Here is a 20,486-nt window from a genome sequence, read left to right as displayed (position 1 = left end):
GATTTTATCATTCTTTTTTGTCTCCCAAATTCTCAATCATCACATGTAGAAGGAGCTGAACTTTTGATACAATTCAGCATTAACAGGAAGTTCTATCTCATGAACTCATGAGTGAAAAGTGTTACATTACCCGAATCTAGCAGGTCGACATCTTCACAAAATTATGAATATGTGGAGACAAAGAAAATACCAGCGTGAATTTCAGAAAACCATTAAAACTGCTTCGAGTATCACACATCTGCCTGAGACGAGGTGAAGATTACAATAATAAGGCATTTTAGTTTTTTCAATCTTATCTTATACTCATATTTAACCAACACTTCCTTAACATGCCTATTACCCTTGTGTTTTTGGGTTTTCCCTTCCTATGTGGAATTAAATTAATAAAACACAATCCAATTTGGACCAAGCCACTTTTTCCACTATATATCGGATCAACTTAGGTCTTATTTTCATAATACAAGAGTGAATGCATAGCAGCTATATAGAGAGAAAAGTGTTGATTTTCGCACATTGAAAATCAGCTACAGAAGTCTGCTTCAAATTGCGTTTTCTGATTCGTTAACCGTTGGATTGTTCTCAAATTTGAACTGGGGGTTCTAAACATCTGGTTCTTCTATTTCAATGGTGAAGATCGGATTTTGTGATGTGTAGCTCCAGTTTTCGAGTATAAACAGTAGCTCGTTTTTGGGGGTGATTTCTCTCCTTTCTTCACTTGTTTTGGTGCTATCTTTTATGTGTTGTTGCTCCGTGTTTGGCGTCGATGTTGTAGCCATTTTGGAGAAAAATATTGTAACTCTTGTTGATTATAGTGGAGCTTTTGTGGGCCGGAGGTCCCGTGAATGTTTCCTCTTCACCTTGAAGGGGTTTTACCATGTAAATTTGGTGTCTCTTGCATTGATTTAATTTTGCTTGCTTTACTATTTTGTTCTTAGTATAGTTGTTGTTGTCCGGATTTCCATTTGTGCTAATGTTTATTGTCTTCTCTTGATTCAAATAGTGTGTGAAGTTTTGACTTGGGTATTTCTTCCGCTATTGCCTCGTCGTGCAATTTGGTTGTGTTGATCGTCTATTTGAATGATGGAGGTAAATATGAGCAAGATGGTTTGTTTAAATGGCAGTAATTATCATATTTGAAAAAGCAAGATGAAAGATTTTCTATTTGTCAAGAAATTGCATTTACCTGTGTTTGCTTCTAAGAAACCCGAGTCTATTGAAGATGAGGATTGGGAATTTGAGCACTTACAGGTTTGTGGCTATATTAGGCAATGGGTTGAAGATAATGTTCGAAATCATATTGTGAATGAGACAAATGCTAAAAGCTTGTGGGAAAAGCTCGAGACACTTTATGCTTCGAAGACTGGCAATAACAAGTTGTTCCTGCTGAAACAATTGATGAACATTAGATACAAAGAGGGTAGTCCTATTTCTGATCATATAAATAATTTTCAGGGTGTCCTTGATCAGCTGTCTGGAATGGGTGTCAAGTTTGATGAAGAAATACAGGGACTTGGCTTCTTAATACTCTGCCAGACTCTTGGGAAACTCTTCGAGTTTTTTTGACTAATTCTGCTCCCAGTGATGGTGTAACTATGGAATATGCTAAGAGTGGTGTTTTGAATGAAGAAATGAGAAGAAGATCTCAAGCTTCGTCTTCTTCAGCTTCACACTCCGATGTTTTGGGTTTTACTAAAGACAGGGGGAAAAGCAGTTTCAGAGGTCAAAATTATAGAGGTAAAAGTAGAAGCAAGTCAAGAACCCCCAGGTACAAGAGTATTACATGTGACTATTTTCACTTGAAAGGGCACATCAAGAAACATTGCTACAAGTTTAAGAGAGACCAGAAAAAGTAAAAGAAAGAAGGCGATAATGAAAATCGTGTTGCTGTTGTTGCTGAAAATGATCTTCTTGTTGCTTGTGGTAAAAATGATATCAATCTTGTTTGTGATGAGTCTACCCTCGTTTTGTGGATTCGGTGCCACTTTCTCATGTCACGCCAAAGAAGGAATTATTTTCTTCTTATACTCCGTAATTTTGAAATGTTACGAATGGGCAATGATAGTGAGGTTGAGGTATTAGTGGCACGCTTTGCTTGAAAAGTAAGAATGGTTCGAGGTTGGTTCTTAACAATGTCAAATATGCTCCCGATGTTCGTCGAATTTAATTTATGTAGGAAAGTCACGACGAAGGGTTATAATCAAACCGTGGTGGTGACGATGGAAGCTTCTTAGAGGTTCAATGATTGTGGCTCGAGGTAACAAGATTCTGTCTTGTACTATTTCAAAGGTCTTATGGTGACTCGGTAAATTTGGTGGAGAATAATACTTCAGAGTTATATGGTATAGAAGGTGAGTCATATGAGCGAGAAGGGGATTGGGGTAATTGGCTAAGAAGAATTTGCTTTCTTCTCGAAACAAGCAAAGTTTAAGAGATGTGAAGAGATGTCTTTTAATTGTTTAGCCGGAAATGCGTAAAAAATTTTTCGTAGTCATTTTCCTTCAAGAAAGATTGATTTGCTGGAGTTGGTACATTCGATTTGTGTGGTCCTTTTAAAGTAAGTTCTCGTGGTGGTACACTTTACTGGTGACTTTTATTGATGTTCATTCTCGCAAACTCGGGTATTTTCTTTGAAGTCCAAGGATCAAGTACTTGATGTGTTCAAGACTTTTAGGCCTTGGTCGAGAGACGAATTGTGAAGAAACTAAAATGCATCCGCTCAGATAATGGGGGTGAATACATTAGTCCTTTTGATAATTATTATAGACAGCAGGGTATTCGGCATCAGAAAATTCCTCCAAAGACTCTTAGTTAAATGGTTTAGCAGAGAGGATGACATAACTCTAGTTGAGAGGGTTAGACGTTTGCTTTCAGATGCTAAGTTGTCAGATGCATTTTAGGCAGAAGCACTTAATACTGCTGCTTATGTTATCAATTTATCTCCTACTGTTGCTTTAGATGGTGATGGCCCTGATAGAGTTTGGTTTGGTAAGGATGTCTCTTATGCTCATTTGAGATTCTTCGGGTGTGAGGCCTTTGTGCATGTTCCTAAGGGAGAGGGTCAAAGCTCGAAGTTAAAGCTGGCGTTGTATCTTCATTGGTTATTGTCAAGACGAATTTGGCTATCGTTTCTGTGATCCAGTTGAGAAGAAACTTGTTAGAAGCCGTGATGTTGTGTTATTTGAAGACCAGACAACTGAAGATTTTGACAAAGTTGCGAAGGTTGATTCTCATAACAGTGAGAGCTTAGTTGATGTTGATCCAATTCCTGTAACTATAGCACCTGAAGAAAATCTTCAAAATGATGAAGCTCAAGTTGATAATGAAGATAATGATCATGTTCAGAATGACCATCATGATGTTGTTGATGCTCTAGTGGAAGATGATGTAGTTGGCCCGGAATCACCGGCTACTCGATGCCTCCGAGAGTTCTCTCGGAAGATCTACTTGGAGAAAGTACCTTCATCTCGTTATTCTCCAATGAGTTTGTACTCTTGACTGATGAGAATAAGATATGAAGAAAGTTCCTTATGCTTCACTCAAGATAGTTTGATGTATGCAATGATTTGTACAAGACCAGATATTACTCATATTGTTGGTATTGTTAGCCGTTTTCTTTCTAATGCGGGAAGAGAGCATTGGAATGCTGTGAAGTGGATTATGAGATATCTTTGTGGCACTTCTAGTCTGAGTTTGTGTTTTTGGGAAGCCTATTCTTTGTGGTTACACTAATTCAAATATGGCCGGTGATGTTGATACTTGTAAGTCTACTTCGGGCTACTTGATTACTTATACAGGCGGAGCTGTGTCTTGGCAATCTAGGTTGCAAAAATGTTTTTCTCTATCTACTACAGAAGCGAGCTTATTGCTTTGCGTTGAAGCTTTTGTAAAGAGTTGCTCTGGATGAAGAGATTTATGGAGGAACTTGGCTTTGCTCAAAAGAGGTATGTGCTTCATTACGACAGTCAAAGTGCTATTCATCTTGGCAAGAACTCTACATTTCATAGCAGGGCGAAACATATTGATGTGAGATATCATTGGATTAGAGATGTGTTGGATTATAAGTTGCTTGAACTTGAGAAGATTCACACCGATAATAATGATATATTGACTAAAGCGTTGCAGAGGAAGTTTGAAGATCTTTGCATAATCGCGGATGCGTATTTTATCTACATAATTGGGAGGGGAGAATTGTTGGGTTTTTCCTTCCTACGTGGAATTGGATTAATAAAACCCAATCCAATTTGGACCAGGCCACTTTTTCCACTATATGTAGGATCAACTTAGGTCTTATTTTCATAACACAAGAGTGAATTCATAGTAGCCATATAGAGAGAAAAATTGAGAGAAAAATGTTGATTTTCGCACATTGAAAATCAGCTACAGAAGTCCGCTTCAAATTGCATACCCGATTCATTAACCGTTGGATCATTCTGAAATTTGAATTGGGGGTTCTAAACATCTGGTTCTTCTATTTCAACAAAGGAAAATCGGATTTTGTGATCTCGTAGCTCCGCTTTTTCGAGTACGAATAGTAGCTCATTTTTGGGGGTGATTTCTCTCCTTTCTTCACTAGTTTTGGTGCTATCTTTTATGTGTTGTTGCTCCGTGTTTGGTGTTGATGTTGTATCCATTTAGAGAACATTATTGTAACTCTTGTTGATTATAGTAGAGCTATTGTGGGCCGGAGGTCCCGTGGATGTTTCCTCTTCACCTTGAAGGGATTTTACCATGTAAATTTGGTGTCTCTTGCATTGATTTATTTTTGCTTGCTTTGCTATTTTGTTGTTGGTATAGTTGCTATCCGGATTTCCATTTGTGCTAGTGTTTATTGTTTTCTCTTGATTCAAATAGTGTGTGAAGTTTTGACTTGGGTATTTCTTCCGTTGTTACCTCGTCGTGCAATTTGGTTGTTGCTTGTTTCTTCCCAACAACCCTGTCATGAGCATGCAATAGAATGGATATACTTGATTTGTAGATGACAGAAAATAGTCTCTACTGAACCTAATAAGTATGAATATATTCTGCCTTGTGGGCATCTATTAATACACAGAACTCATACAATCCAATTGGCATATACATCAGTCTTTATCTAGCTAGGAGCCGCAAAATTCATCATTTACCAATCTTGCATAGTCTAATCAACATTGAAATCGATCTCCTGGCTAACAATAGGTAAAAAACCATTCATAATACAAAAAGATTAACTTAAAAAGCTACCCATAAAGTTACCAACTTCAACTAAACAGTGCCTTTTTCATGCGGATGCCCAGCTGATAGACCTAGCTTGTGATTTAGAACCAAAATTTACAAAAACAAGTTAGACAAGAAAACTCAACTAATAGTAATATGTTTAACCTATCATGCTAAGAAGCAAACATGTTTGTCACTTTTCTATTTTAATTGTAAAACACATCCAGAAATTATAAAATTGATTCAACTACTATCTTGATTAAGGGCCAAATTTACATAAATAGTCTGGGCCAATGAACTTGTTGAGCCTTGGAACTTCTTCTGTTTGTTGTCTTGCAACAACCAACTGCATAAACTTGAAAATCACACCTTTTAGAGTACGATACCGACTTTAATTGTTCTCCGGGACTCTGACTCTATCATTCCTACTTATTTAACATTTGTAAGTCATTGACTTGGGATATTGATATGGTATTTCAATAATAACATTAACTCATAAAAAATTATCTCAATAATAATTCAGGTAATTTGGATTAAGTTCTAGGTTATAATAAATAACCAAAGGCAATAATTGTTACACCTCAGTAATTTCGTGACGTTGTGTCGTGAATGGAATGACGTCGGTCAAGGTGGACACGAGACCTTCATGACTATAAGAGGGCAATTGGCAACCTTAATGTATATACGATAAGATCCTTAGGTTATCGGACTTGGCGAAACGAGGCTCGTCGTGAAAGTGAAGTATAAGTTACGCTTGGGAAGGATTTCATGGGCGTCGAGCTAAGGGATGTGTAGCAAGGTCTTGAGGACGAGTTATAGTCTCCGTTAGATCGTTAAGGAGGTGTTGCACGAATACCAAGAAGGTTCCATAAGGATTCGAGATCAAACGAAGCGACGAGAACGAAATCGAAAAAACTGGGGATTATACGGTCCAATGTACGGACCGTATATTTTATACAGCCCGTAGACCTGGCCGTAGAACCCTTCCAGTGAAGGGGAATTTTCTGGATATTCTGGAAGGAACATACGGTCAAATATACGGACCGTATAAATTGTACGGACCGTATATTGAACCGTATATTCCGGGTCGGGTCCGAAGTGTATTTTTATATATATACGGTTCCCTCTTCTTTTTCTCATTCTTCACCCCTCTAAACTTCCAAAAACCTCTAGAAATCTCTCCATGTCATATTAACACATATCCAAGAAGAAAAATCAAGGATCAAACAACCAAGAGTTGGTAGAATCAAGGGTGTAAATGCTTCCGAAAGATTGATAGAGGTTGAAAATCTCCTTGGTAGTCAAGTGGAGTTCTTCTCAAGTGGAGTATTTTTATCCAAAGATCATCCTTACGTAATCAAGGTGAGTATTATAATTGTTTCATGTTAGTAAGGGTGTTGAGTAGTTGAAGAACTCGAATTATAAACAAGTATGAAGTTGTATTCTAGTAATGGTTATGGGGAATTCCGGAAATGAGTTTAGAGATTGAATAATGTTTAACTTGAGGGAAATTTGTGTAGTATGATAATATGAATGTTGTTTTATGGTTTGGGAGTTGTTTGGTTATATGAGGAAAAGTTGTCGAAACAAACGAAATCTTGCTTTGATTTTCGCTAGCTTTATCCACTTTAGTTTAAACTTAAGTATGCCCTCAACAATCTAACCTTCGTACAAACCCTCTTATATGTAGAATTGTAAGTCGGAAGGAGAGCTCTTAGTCGACGTCGTTAAGGAGACACAAAGGTATGTGAGGCTATCCCCTTCTTCTTTCAAAGGCATGATCCCTACATGTTGATTCTATATATGTCATTCTCTATATTTTTACTCCCAGAAATGCCAAAAGTTTATAGTTCCTGAAGAATCTTACAATGACTCCAATTCGAAAGATTTTCAAGATTAGCATTCTAAATGGTTTCCTGACGTGACTGAGTGGGCTATAAAGCATATGGCCACTGTTCGTGTCTAAGTGAGCTATATTACATATGGCCCCGGACGCTATAAAGCATATGGCTTGACATGTACGAGCTATATTACATATGGCCGTAGGTTACGTCATGGAGCACCGAATACACGATCTAATGATGATGATGTCATAATGCACTCGGAGGTTTACGACCTTATGTCACTCCGAGAGAGTGCACTTTTATTTGGGCTCTCATGCGTACGCTACGTATGTTATACATATGCTATAGATGCATAGCCACACGATCGGTGGCATATGATGATATTATCCGGACGCGGGATGCCGGACGCGGAGCTATATGGATAATGGATCGGGCTGTACGTTCCACGGCAATATATGGATCGGCCGCACGTTCCGCAAAGAATACATGATATGATATGTTACGCGTATGCATGCTTGGCTCCGCCTCGAAAAGCGATTTACCGGCTATCTTTTCATCTTTGTTTTGTCTTCTTGTTCTTCTTGTTACTTTATGATATATGCCTTACATACTCCGGTACATTGTTCGTGCGACATCCTTTCCTTTTGGATGTTGTGCTCGTACCCGCGGGTAGACGGGGAGACGACCCGGCTTCTGGAGTCGGATCGGCTTGCACCGGAAGCACTTCCGTAGGCCGGAGGTGCCGTCTTGATATATTCTTTTGTGTACATATTTGGATATGATGGGGTCTGTCCCATCGTCATGACCTCAGAGTTTCAGTTAGAGGATCGTAGATACTTGTATGTGGGTAGCAGGTGTCATGTGCCCTCGATGTATATTCTGTACATTATTCTTTTGCTGTCATGAATGCTGGTATATGTGGGTATGTGTACATGTTTATGAAGCTTATGAATACGGGTTAAGACGATAATGGTATAATGTATGGTGCTCGGTATCTAGCTCCGGGTACCCGTCGCGGCCCCCTAGGCGGGTCGTGACAATAATAACATTAACTCATAAAAAATTATCTCAATAATAATTCAGGTAATTTGGATTAAGTTCTAGGTTATAATAAATAACCAAAGGTTCTATAACGGGCTCCGATTCGCAAACTCGTACCGTAGTGAAAACCCCATAATTGAAATAACATGTGAACTGGAAAATTAAAAATGACATCGACAATAGTGAAAATATTACTATGTGTTTATTGCAAAAGTTCTAGGGATTTTTCATGTCACTCTTCATGTTTATGTACAATATGATTGTGCTCAAGCTAAATTCTTATGTTTATTGCCTTAATTCGCAAGCTCAACAGCGTGTTTGTTATGTCTAATATATGCACCACGGGATATAGGAAAAATCATTTTCCACCAACAAACTTTGATTGCACGAACTAGTCCAAGCTTGATATAAGGTTATTCTTCTGAGTAGACTAAGAATTTAAGGTACTAATCTGATACCGTGATACACTACCTGAATAATGAATCATAATTAAATCTCAGAAATTTTTAGTGATTTTGAGCTGTTAATCTTGATTGTTTTGCTAGTTTGCTTCTACCTCATTTCTTCAATAAGATAACTTCACTAAGTGTTGTTTTGGAATAGTCCCTACTGAATTAGATAGATTCATATCTGAAAGAGGTTGCCAATAAGTTCTTTCAAAATTGACTAACAAAAGTTGAATAAAGTAAAAGAGCTAGTTTATTTGCCTAATAGATGAAATAATGTTCAGCACATTGTCATCCCAAACCTCTGAGAACACCATATAGAAAACAAAGGAAAAAGAAAGCTAACAGAGTATTATGACTCCTTCATATGCTTATCACATGCAGACTTTTCCTACCAAGCATAATGTAAAAGATCTAACTTCTAACTGCAGCAACTTTCATGGCCTTCTGTACTCTACAACAAACCTTAACTTACCTTTACCTCCTTCGGTTTCCATTCCTGCCAGCAATATTATGCTGACCGAAAATTCTGAATAGAAGTCTATCGACTAGCTCATTATATCTTGGGCTAAATAAAAGCAACCAGGTTACTATGCCAGAACACACGGAAGATCCCAAGGCAAAACTTATGTATTTCCCGTCAATTGTTTCAGGTTCAGAATGGTCGCTAGGGAATTGTGACGGTCTAGTCGCCTCGGTGTCGCTATACTTCTTTAACGGAAAATCACACAGCCCTGTGTTCCCTTCAAAGGAATTCTCTAAGAACATTTGAAGTTGGTTGCCTCTTGGAATCCTACCAGAAAGTTGAGTAAAAGATAGGTTCAAGACGGAAAGGAATGTGAGACTCGCAAGCTCATCTGGAATCCTCCCACTTAAATGGTTAACTGAAAGATCTAAGGATCCAAGCTGACTCAACTTTCCAAGGGCCTTTGGTATTCTTCCTGTCAAAGCATTGTGTGATAAGTTAAGAAGGTAAAGCGAATTGAGATCTCCCAATACCTTTGGTATCTCTCCTTGAAAGTTGTTGCAAGAGAAATCAATGGCAGTAAAAACTTCAAGAATATTCTCAATCTCCATTAGCTGACCTTTGAGAGTTAAAGTCACTCTAACTTGATAGAATATGCCAACCGCTTGGAGTTGAACTTCCAAGGGCTTGGATCCAACTTGATCTGGATTGCTGCTCAGCATCATGCCTTGCCAACTTGAGAAGTACCGTGTTGGTAGAGATCCGCTGAAATTGTTGGCTGAAAGATCTATAATTTGAAGCTTTGACCAGGTTTCATTATTAGCTATTGGACACCGGAGATTCCAATGGAACATGTTCGACCTCAAAACTAGGACATGCAAATTGGAAAATTTCTTCAACATGCATGGGAATGTATTTCTAATCTTATTATTTCCAATATCCAAGACCTCCAGAAATGCACATCCTTGCAGGGATTTTGGAAACTTCCCTTCTAGGATATTGCTGTTGAGGTCCAAAATTCTCAAATTGCAATTCTGCAGAAATGTATCAGGAATGATGCCACTTAGTTTGTTTCTCCCTAAATTCAACACTACCAGACTGTCAGCCTTTTGGAATAGACATGGAGGTATTTGCTGTTTATGGAGTTATTTGACATGTCAATATATTGAAGGTGATGTATGTTGCATATGGAAGAGGGTATTGATCCCGTTAGTTTATTATTGGCAATTGAAAAGTAACTCAGAGAAGTAGGTAGGATGGGTGGATCGCCATTGATCCTATTGGAATGCAAGTCAATGAGTTGTAGGATGGTGGACATGTTGTAAGGTTTTTCCAGAGACCCTAGGAGATTGCAAGAAAGATTTAGATAAACTCTATTTCCTACTCTCCAAACCCAATTGGGTATTTCTCCTTTGATTTTGTTAACTGAAAGGTCTAAGTAGAACATCCTTGACTGGTTTCTAAGGTCTGGAAACTTTTCCAACCGACAAGCCACCAAGTTCAGTACTTCCAACTAGCGAAAGGGAAATGAGGTTGAATTCCTGTCATGTATATCTATTCTCAAGTTGTTGTAAGAAAGGTCGGGGTTGGTTAGCCTAGGAAGTCCCTTTATCGCTTCAGGATTAATGGTCCCATTGAAGGAATTGGAAGAAAGTGAGAGTCTGGAAAGCCTTTTAAGTTTAAAGATAGACTGCGGGATCGATCCATTTAGATGGTTATTGCTCAAATCAAGTGTTTCCAAAATGGAGGAGGATGCATTCGAAAATTCATGGGCTTCTCCGCTTAAATGACTGTTCTGAAAACTAAGGAATTGCAATGATGGGAGGGAAAGGAGAACTGCTAATTGAGTTTTAGCATAAGAAAGTGGACCATTATTATTAGAAATGTCTATGCGATTGAGTGTCTTTGCCTTATGAAAGAGTGGGATTGAGCCAGTAAATCTGTTGTATGACAAGTCTAGATAAACTAGGTTTGTGAGATTTCCCATTTTTGATGGAATACGTACACTGAAATTGCAACTTCTTATTACAGTGTATCATTGACAAGACTCTCAATTAAGGTAGAGATGAAGATAATGTCGAGCATTACTCACTCCCCTTCAATGATATGTTCATGAAATCAGGTAAAGTTGTTACATCCCGTATTTTCGTGCGTTAAGTTGCATCATAGGTTAGTCACATAAGCTCAAAGGACAGGATTATGTTTGAAGTTATAAGTGTTTATGTTATGTTCAACAAGTGATAAGTAAGTGCCGCGAAGGTTGGAGGTTAAACGAATCGGAAAAAATAAAATAAGTTTTGCTAAGTTTGGGATGTTGAATAAGTTATACAGACTGTATGGAATTTTGGGCATATCCAAGTATGCAAATAAAGAGATCGACGTATAAAAGTTTTAAGTCTCGAAATAATGTCCGCGGATGAACAGTACTGCTACAGTGACTTCGGAGCAGCTATATAAAGGGGTTTAACCCCTCATTTTCAGCCAAGAATCAGCCCAAAAATATTTCCCAAAAATTCTAGAGAATTCCCCAACCTTCGCTCCATTAAATTTCAACGCGAATTAAGTAAAAATCTCACGGATTCGGGTTAAATAGGCGTATAGTTACGATTATAATATTGTGTTGCGGTGAATTTGTGGCTTGGGAGTAAGGCAAGTGTTGGAGATATCGCGGTATTAGCGGAAATAAGGTATGAAGCTTTCTCTTTTGGTATCATTTAAGGCTTATTTACGAAGATAAATTTATGGAATAATTATGTAGCGAATTCGTTTGTGGAGGAGTTGGAGAAAATATCATATGGTGTATTTGATGGAATATTTTGGTAGTAATGAGGTTGTTGTTGTTTCGTTGTTGTTATTTGTTGTTGATTGTTGGTATTGAGAATTCGGGCTAGGCATATAAATAGGGGAGATCTTTGCCGATTTTCGCAGATATAGAGTTGTTTGACTTGAAAGTTTAGTATAAGTATACTATGATGAGTCTAATAATAGTGTGAATCCTCTTAAATGTGACTCACGAATTCGGATGAATAAGTGTGGATAACTGGAGGTTGAACAGGTATGTTAAGTGTCACGACCCGACTAGGGGGCCGCGACGGGCACCCGGTGCTACCCCCACCCGGGCACCCCTTCGCATGCATCTACATAACATCTAGGTGAGCCATAATCATTTCATGCATTCTAATCATACACCACAATAGTCCTGTTGGACGACAATCAATCATATATCATATCACGGGCGTCTATGCCACAACAACGTACATGGGCCGACGAGGCCAGCAAAATGATATACAAAAATATAGGCCGACAAGGCCAGACACATCTGTCCACATACACGTGACTACGAGCCTCTAAGAGTATGACATATCATATGGCGGGACGGGACCCCCGCTATGCCCATAATTATGTACACAAAAGAATGAGTACCAAAAGCTACGGCTCGAAGAAATGGAGCTACAGTGCGATCTCCGAATAATGACTATGGGTCAAGTTCTGCTCCCCGCGCGGGCGCGACGCGACGTCCACAAACAAAAGGACGTCGGTACGAAGAATGTCTTCAGTATGTAAAGCATGATCAACATCAACATAGAAGCATAATAGACAACATATAAACTAGCATGGGAGGGTGGCATAACGTCATCGTCGTATCCCGTAATAATAGCCTTACCACTTTGTTTTCGTTTTCATACACATGCCCTCATTTACATTCCTTTACAAATCTCTTCACATTCACATTCATAGTCACATCATATCCATAGCATATACATATATACATACATAGCATACCCGACCATAAAGGTTCGGTGTTCATATCTACTTGGCCAACCAAGGCTCAAGGTTATATCTACCTGGCCTTACCAAGGCTTCGTGGTTATCCGTACCTCTCCGGGGGTGCGCGCGTTTCGTAATCGTATACATACTTTATACATAATCATATACATATACTCTTATCCATATATTCTACCCGCGTTCTAAGCTCCTGGTGTTATTATAATAACTTCATAGGCACACATATATAAGTATACTAGCCCGTAGGCACCCTTTAACATCATCATCGTACTTCATAACATGGGCTTACTCGTCGCGCGAGGTGCGTGGTACGATCGTAGTACATATCAAGGATTCGTGAGCTTATGAGCTCGGAGTATCAATCATTTGAAGACACTATACTCATATAGAGGAATTAGAAATTTGGCCCGAGAACCATGCCTTATGAAAGGAGGGTTAGCCTCACATACCTCTTCGTCAAACTATTCTACTCTTGCGCGTACTCCTCCGATGCTCAAGGTCCTACCTTCATTAACATTATAACAATAGCCATTAGTCATTCACATTATCCACATTCTTCATTTTGTCCTCCATTAACCATTTTAGTATATACTCCTACCATCCAAGTATTTCAACTTCCCAATATGTTAACAACCATGTAAACATCATGAATCTTACCTTGGATGATGTGGGAACAAGCTTTTAGTTGATAATACTTCTCTTTGAGCAAAACCCTAGTTTTTCTCCATTTGCATTTCTTGACTTGGGTGGTATTTAATGGCTTGCTTACACTTGATTCACTTACTTATGTTATTGGTGGCTTAAAATCCTTGAAAACTTATGAAATAAATGTAGAGAGATGATTCTAGAGAGAAGTGGTGTAATGTAGAAATGAAATAAAACAAGTCTTGGTCTTCATATTTAATGACTTGAAAATAATCACACAGTGAACGGTGGTCGTCCATGGAGGTTTACGGTCCGTATTCCACTTCACGGACCGTCCTCGTGGTCGTCTTTAAACAGCTTAGCCGAAAGCAAACTTGGTCGTGACGCGTGTGATTTACGACCATGGTTTACGGCCGTAAATCACTTTACGGTCCGTCCTCCAGGTCATTTTTAATCAATTGCTTAACGCAGAAACTTGAAATCTTGCATGCCAGTTTACGACTGCCTAGTTTACGGCCCGTATTGCACTTTACGGTCCGTATTGTGCAGTTAACGACCATGAACGCTTCCACTTACGAACTTTTCATAATCCTTATGCTTCTCATTCTAATCATTCTCATCCATTTCTCATGGAACATTATACACACGCACTCCTCGCACTCATCACTAGCTCGATCACTTGCATGCCAACGGAAATTTTTCCGAGGTGTAACATTAAGGCTAGTCCCTTTCTTAAAAAGCATTTATTCCTTTCTTATGAATACAATTAGTACATAAACACGAGCGTTCCATAACAAATTCCATTTCATTCTTATGCCTTGTATTTTAAATCTTAAGGTTTTGTCGTTTGATTGGTTTTAAGACATTATTTCACTCATCGTCGGCGATTAATCCTTTGGACTCCGATATGAATTCCATAAACTATTCAGGGGTTAACGACCTTATGTCACCCCGAAAGGCCAAGAATCCGATCCTTGATTTCTCATTCAAAATCAGCCTCGAACATTCTGCGGAAGAAAAAAACGGAGTTCGAGCGAGAAAGCTTCGGGACATTGATGCGGAAGAAAGCGGAAGCCCTCGAGAACCTTGTGCTTTTCCTTCCGCATCGCGGAAGGAAAAGCTTAACTCGCGTCCCTTGTTTTTCGGTTTGCCCAAATAATGGTCTCATGATCCCTTTTACGTGAATCCATAAATGTTTCCAAAATATTTTATTCCCAAAACTAGAAATTCATGATTCATAGAGTTTATGATTCAAAGGCGACTTCTTTCTTTCGATAATCCATAAATATTTTCCAAAAATGTCCCTATTTTCCGAGTCAAAAATTTATGATTCTATAAGCTTTTATGACAACAACAACGGACATGTTTTTACAATATGAATGAGAATGTTTCTATGATGATGATGATTTTAAATTCTAGAAATTCCAAAGCTTATGATGTTAATACTCATTATGAGATTATTGAGATTATTTCATGCTTTTCTCGATTTTATTCATTGTTGTTGATCTCGCTTATAATAATGTTCTCCAAGGTGAGATAGGCGATGATGATTATTCCATAATATAATCGGAGGCTACGGAAGCCTTACGTCACTCCGATATAATTGTGGCTTTTGATTGAGCTCTCATGCATGCTTTATATATATGTATGTATTTTCTCACACCGCGCCGCGCTATAGTCGGCGGGCATGGCACGTAGATGTGCGCACGGCTGCAGTGGGCATGTTGTAATGTGCCCGGACGCGGGGGAGGCCCGACGCAAGCACGTATGATAACACCGAGCCTTAATGGCCGGGCATGATACTATATACATAACACCGAGCCTTAATGGCCGGAGCGATACTATATATATGACACCGAGCCCTTAATGGCCGGGCATGGTACTATGTATATGTATAGAAATATTTTTTTAAAGGCTAAGCATGCGCTGACATCCGCCTTATGAGGCATCCGGATGAACAAAGTTATCTCTCTTATTCCATGTTACCTTCCCATATCTATATTATGTTGTTATCCATGCCTTACATACTCGGTACATTATTCGTACCGACGTCCGCTCTTGTGGACGAGCGCGTTTTTGCACACGTGTGTGTATACAAATGATGAGGATATTAATAGAAGATGTTCAGTACTGGATTGCGAAACTCCATCTCCTTCCGAGTGTTGCCGAGTCGTAGTATCTATGTTATGGTATCTTGATTTATGTGGGAGACTTGCGGCACGTATCACGTATATAACGTATCGATCTTGTAAGCGGCTGCTAATGGCCAGATGTATCATTATGCATTATGTTACAAATTTCATGTGATTACAGTTTTTACTTGATTTGAGGAAGATGAAAAGCATGTTTTTTTTGAACAGCTTACATTATACACTCATTTCATGATTTAAGAGTCCAGTAAGATTACGAGTATCATGAGAATCAGCGGGTTCGCTCGGCCCTAAGTAAGGGTCGGGTGCCCATCATGCCCTATCAAAAGTTGGGGTGTGACAAAAGTTCTCTAAGATTTGCTAAGTTCCTAACCAGTTCTTTCGGATCTGGGCTCTCAAGCTTTAACCCCAGCTAGAAAGGTGAAGAATCACTAACCGTGTCAATCTAGACAATTCCATTGGAATATGCTCGTCAAATGTACCTGCGACAAATACGTACGTGAAGTTTGCTATCTTATAAATTTTTGTTGGTATTGGAACACGTCTTTGAAATTAGAAGCTTTATTGAGCTTCTCAAGATGTTGAATAATGAGTTCAAACATTTCATAATTTTGATGATTGACATACTTTAAGTGGACCAGTCCCCATGAGATTCCCCGGGTGTTTTACGACCACAGCCAATGTAAAGCCGCATCGTTCCGACACTAGCACACGTGACTCGGCGGGCAACTTGTATGTTATGCTAAAAGCCAAAGGCTTTGTAATGTCACTATCCATGGTCACATGCCCCTCACATGCTCTTCTTTTGGTTCCCTATATATATATAACATGTTGGCATTGTTTAACCTAGCACTTACAAAGAAAGAATTCTCATTTGTGTGAAGGAAGCAGCCGCCACTGTTTTCTTAGAGCCTTCAAGATCAAGCTTAAATAACTCCAAGGACCAGATCCCTAGACTGAAGATGTCTTAAGTCCTAGGTTGTTTAAGTCTTTGTTCTCAATATTGTAAACCTACACTTCTCTCAAGAAGGGTTTGGTAGGTATTTGCTTTTTACAAGCTTTTCGTTTAAACGCCTAACTAGAGTTAGTTATGGTGAGTTAGGGTTCAACTAGATTTAGTTGAATCAGTGAAGTCTTAGCTAGAGTTAGTTAAGGACTTAGCTTGTAATAAAGTTATTGTAAGGAGAGGGATTACGAGTTTAATTCCTAGGTTGCAAAGGTCTTGTAATCTGAAACATTGCTCGTTTAGTGGAGTTGAAATCCTACTCTGGTGGGTCGTGGTTTTCTATCCCTTGAGCAAGGAATTTTCCACGTAAATATTATGCTTATTTACTTACTGCTTTTCCGTCGTAGGGAAGGTACCTGGTCCCTTATCTGTTTTGGTGGACTCTTAGTATATATCATTGAAGATCGAACATGAGGCCATTCTTCAGTTTAAGCAACGAGGCTTTTGATCAGCCAAACATTGGCCATATATTTGAGTAATATAGTTAGAAGCAGTAAGAAGTGCCCCCAGGATAGTGATGAAAGAAAAATGTAGGAGTGATATTTTCATAGTGAGGCAATATTATATTGATGCAATTGAATGGATGATAAGTTTCCTTTTATAGGAACGTAATTTTGCTTTATGCCTACATGGGAGGAAGTCGCAAAGAAAATTGTTGGAAAACAAGGAATAAGCAACTTATAATACAACAACTCCACTTACAATTTATCAAAAGGTAAAGACCGAATCCCATCTTTGTCTTATGAGGTCCTACTTTCAAAAGATTGGAAGTCAAACAATGTTGAAGTCTAAACGGTATTTAATGTTTCTGAAATTTCTTTTACGCGTGGGGTGGTTGATGTGTCTTTAATCTCTAACAAGATAAACCCTCAATATGGTTTCTATCTGTTGACTTGAGGGGTTGATATCTCCTCAGTACATTCGGTCCTTTATTTCTCAATAGGGCTTTAGATGATTGCCACTTGTAGGGGTCGTTTGGTATGATGAATAAGGAAAAATAATCCTGTGATGAAAATTTAGTACCATCATATTCATTGTTTGGTTACTAATCCTGGGATAAGTTATGTCAGGATTAAAAATAGTACTAGGATAAATTATCCCTACAGAGGGTGGAAAAACAATCCCAAAACTAGTTATACAGGATAAAATAATGAAAATGACAAAATAGCCCCGAGGTCCCTCAAATCTCCTTTTTCTACTGAATAAGGTGGAGGGTATTTTTTTTTTTTTTTTACACAAACAACTTTTTTCTTAAAAATTAAGCAATGCATGTTACTTTTAATACAACAAATAAATAAATCAATAAGAAATAATATTACCATCAAAGGATGTGGTGCAGTGGATGGAGCCTCTCCTCCCTTAACTAGAAGTCTCAGGTTCGAGCCATGAGTATGGAAAAGTTCTGGATAGGGAGCGCTTCCCCCCGAAATGACACCGCCGCGAATATAATGCATAATCACGTCCAACGGATATCAAACACTGGATGAAGAACCAAAAAAAAAAAAATAACTAATTCCATCATAACTTGTCTTCAAACCAAACATCCCGTGTCAGATTTATTTTACCCGACTCTAGGATCAACTATATAGAGTATAAGACATGGGTTAAATTTATACTATCCCAGTCATCATTACCATGGCTTGGCCCCCGCTTCTTTCTATCGTTCTGTCACAGATACCGACCAAAAACAACACTCACTATTGCATAAAGGAGTTAGCAGTGAAAAGCAAGGTAATAAGAAACGGGTTTATACACCAATGCTTGTAAGTTGTAACCTAATCTAAGTTGACGGATATTTAATTGTATCATCTGTTTGTCAACAAACAGTTCCAATTATTGAGTTTTCAATGGCTTTTACCATGTATTCTCCCAGAGGTCACAGCAAACCTTTGAAATTTTTTTATTTTTATTTTTTATAGCTAACCTTTGATATTTAAATGAGATGAGCATTTCTCCCTATTTCTCCTTCTTTTCATTTTCCCAAGTTTCTATATATGGATACCAAAAGACAAAATTCATTCATTTATTTATTTCATGAAAAATAAAAAGTATTTATCACAAAAGAAAATAGAATATTCATTTTAGGGCTGTAAAGCTGGCCTAGTCAATTTGATTTCTTCTTTGTATTATTAGTTCATATATTTTGCCAAATCAATGCTAATCCTTATTTAAGGAATTTATTTGGTGTCAAAATTTTAGGAGATCACACTTAGGACTGATAGGCTAAAGTGGAAATATATATTGATCATTTTGAGTTTTGACCATATATAATTTAGGACACATTTAATTAAATAAATTAATGACCATAATTTAGACACATTTAATTAAATAAATCTAAACCTTTGATATTTACTCCCTCTATCACAAAATAAGTGTCACCTTAGCAAAAAAACTGGCCCGTCAAGAAATCAAAAAAGGGAAACTTACATAAATGACTACATTTTGAGGGTTAAAAATTTGGCATAGCTAGCTAATTACATTTCGTAGCTACAGTAGATTGTATTCACGTGCTACAGTAGATTGTTCAAAATTCAGCTAAATCAGATTTCGCTGTATTCAAGTCAGATGTATTCAACTAAGTTGTATTCAAGTCAAATGTATTCAACTTAGTTGTATTCATTTGTAGCTATTTTTTCACTATATTCATGAAATGACTATCTGTATTCATAAACGGGCTCGCTGTATTCATGAATAGAATGAGTAAAAACTGAATACATAAAAAAATAGATACATCAAAAATTAACAAATACACCCTAAAAAAAATGAATACAATCTAAAAATTTAACCAAAAAAAGCTTTAAAAAGTGAATACAATTGCCGTATTCGTGAATAACAATACCAACCACTAGTTCTGGTCAGATCTGTCGACGATTTCCGGCTAGATCTACGGGAAATTTCACCACAACAACAACAGCCCTTATGCTAACAAAATACACCCTAAAGAAATGAATATAATCTAAAAATCAGCTATGAGATTTTTCCAGGAGGCATACATTTAAAATGAAAAGTAGTTATATGTAAGTTTCGTTGAAATTATATCTTAGGCTCCAGCTTTTCTAGAATAATGACAAAGTGACCACAAGTTTAAATGTCAAATATTGCTGTAAGGAAAACATTGAATTGCTTGCTTAAATTTCCACATGTATTAATAACGCCCTTCATTTGCATATCATTAATTAATTATCATTGACCTGGGACCGGATTTGGGGAGAGAAGCCAGAAAACGACGGATCTAGAGGAGGAGATGACAAAAAACGATCGGATCTGGATATCGGAGTTGTAGGGTTTGACCATAGGATAACGACGGCTGTAGCGGAGATTCCGGTGGTGATTTTGTGGTGGTCAGCGGCGGCGGAGAGAAGAAGCATTTCAAAGCTACCCTAAAATTTTCAATCAAGATATAAAATAATAAATATAGAGTATTCTACTTTAAAAATATGTAGCTATTAGTTGTATTTAACATATTACTGTTAGCTATAGATGTAATTAATCTAAATTATAATTATTAAATATAAATATGTACTAGAGTTAGTTATGCCATGTAAACACAATGTAGAGTTTACTAAAACTACCCCTTCTTATTGGAAGTTTTTTTTTTTATTATTTTATTTTTATTTTTATGAATTGACTAATATTAAAAGAGGATTACTTCCTTAATGCTAAGGTATAGTTGGAAACGCTTGCCAATTTTTGTCTTGAATTTTTAAAGTAACACCTATTTTGGTACAAATTTTTCTTTACTAAGGTGCACTTATTTTGGGACAGAGGAAGTAAATGAGATAAGTATCACATATCCACGTAATTATTTGAGGGAATGGAAAGACAATGAAAGGCACCACGAAGACATGGAATACACAACTAATTAAATTCATGGCTGCTTCACTTTTGATTTTTCAAAAGATCCGGACAGCA

General features: G+C 37.7%; 1 protein-coding gene across 1 annotated transcript; it reads right to left on the bottom strand.

Annotated features, from left to right (window-relative positions):
- Positions 1-8,998: 8,998 nt before the first annotated feature.
- Positions 8,999-10,974, bottom strand: LOC132046105 (receptor-like protein 35). The gene is made up of 2 exons (XM_059436645.1): positions 10,779-10,974; positions 8,999-10,065 (listed from the first exon to the last, which is right to left on the bottom strand). Exons 1-2 carry the CDS (start codon positions 10,972-10,974, stop codon positions 8,999-9,001), a joined length of 1,263 nt encoding a protein of 420 aa, XP_059292628.1.
- Positions 10,975-20,486: the final 9,512 nt, after the last annotated feature.

The sequence above is a fragment of the Lycium ferocissimum genome, unplaced genomic scaffold (genome assembly GCF_029784015.1).
Source record: "Lycium ferocissimum isolate CSIRO_LF1 unplaced genomic scaffold, AGI_CSIRO_Lferr_CH_V1 ctg9446, whole genome shotgun sequence".
Lineage (NCBI taxonomy): Eukaryota > Viridiplantae > Streptophyta > Magnoliopsida > Solanales > Solanaceae > Lycium > Lycium ferocissimum.
This window is presented reverse-complemented; position numbering and strand designations above follow the sequence as displayed.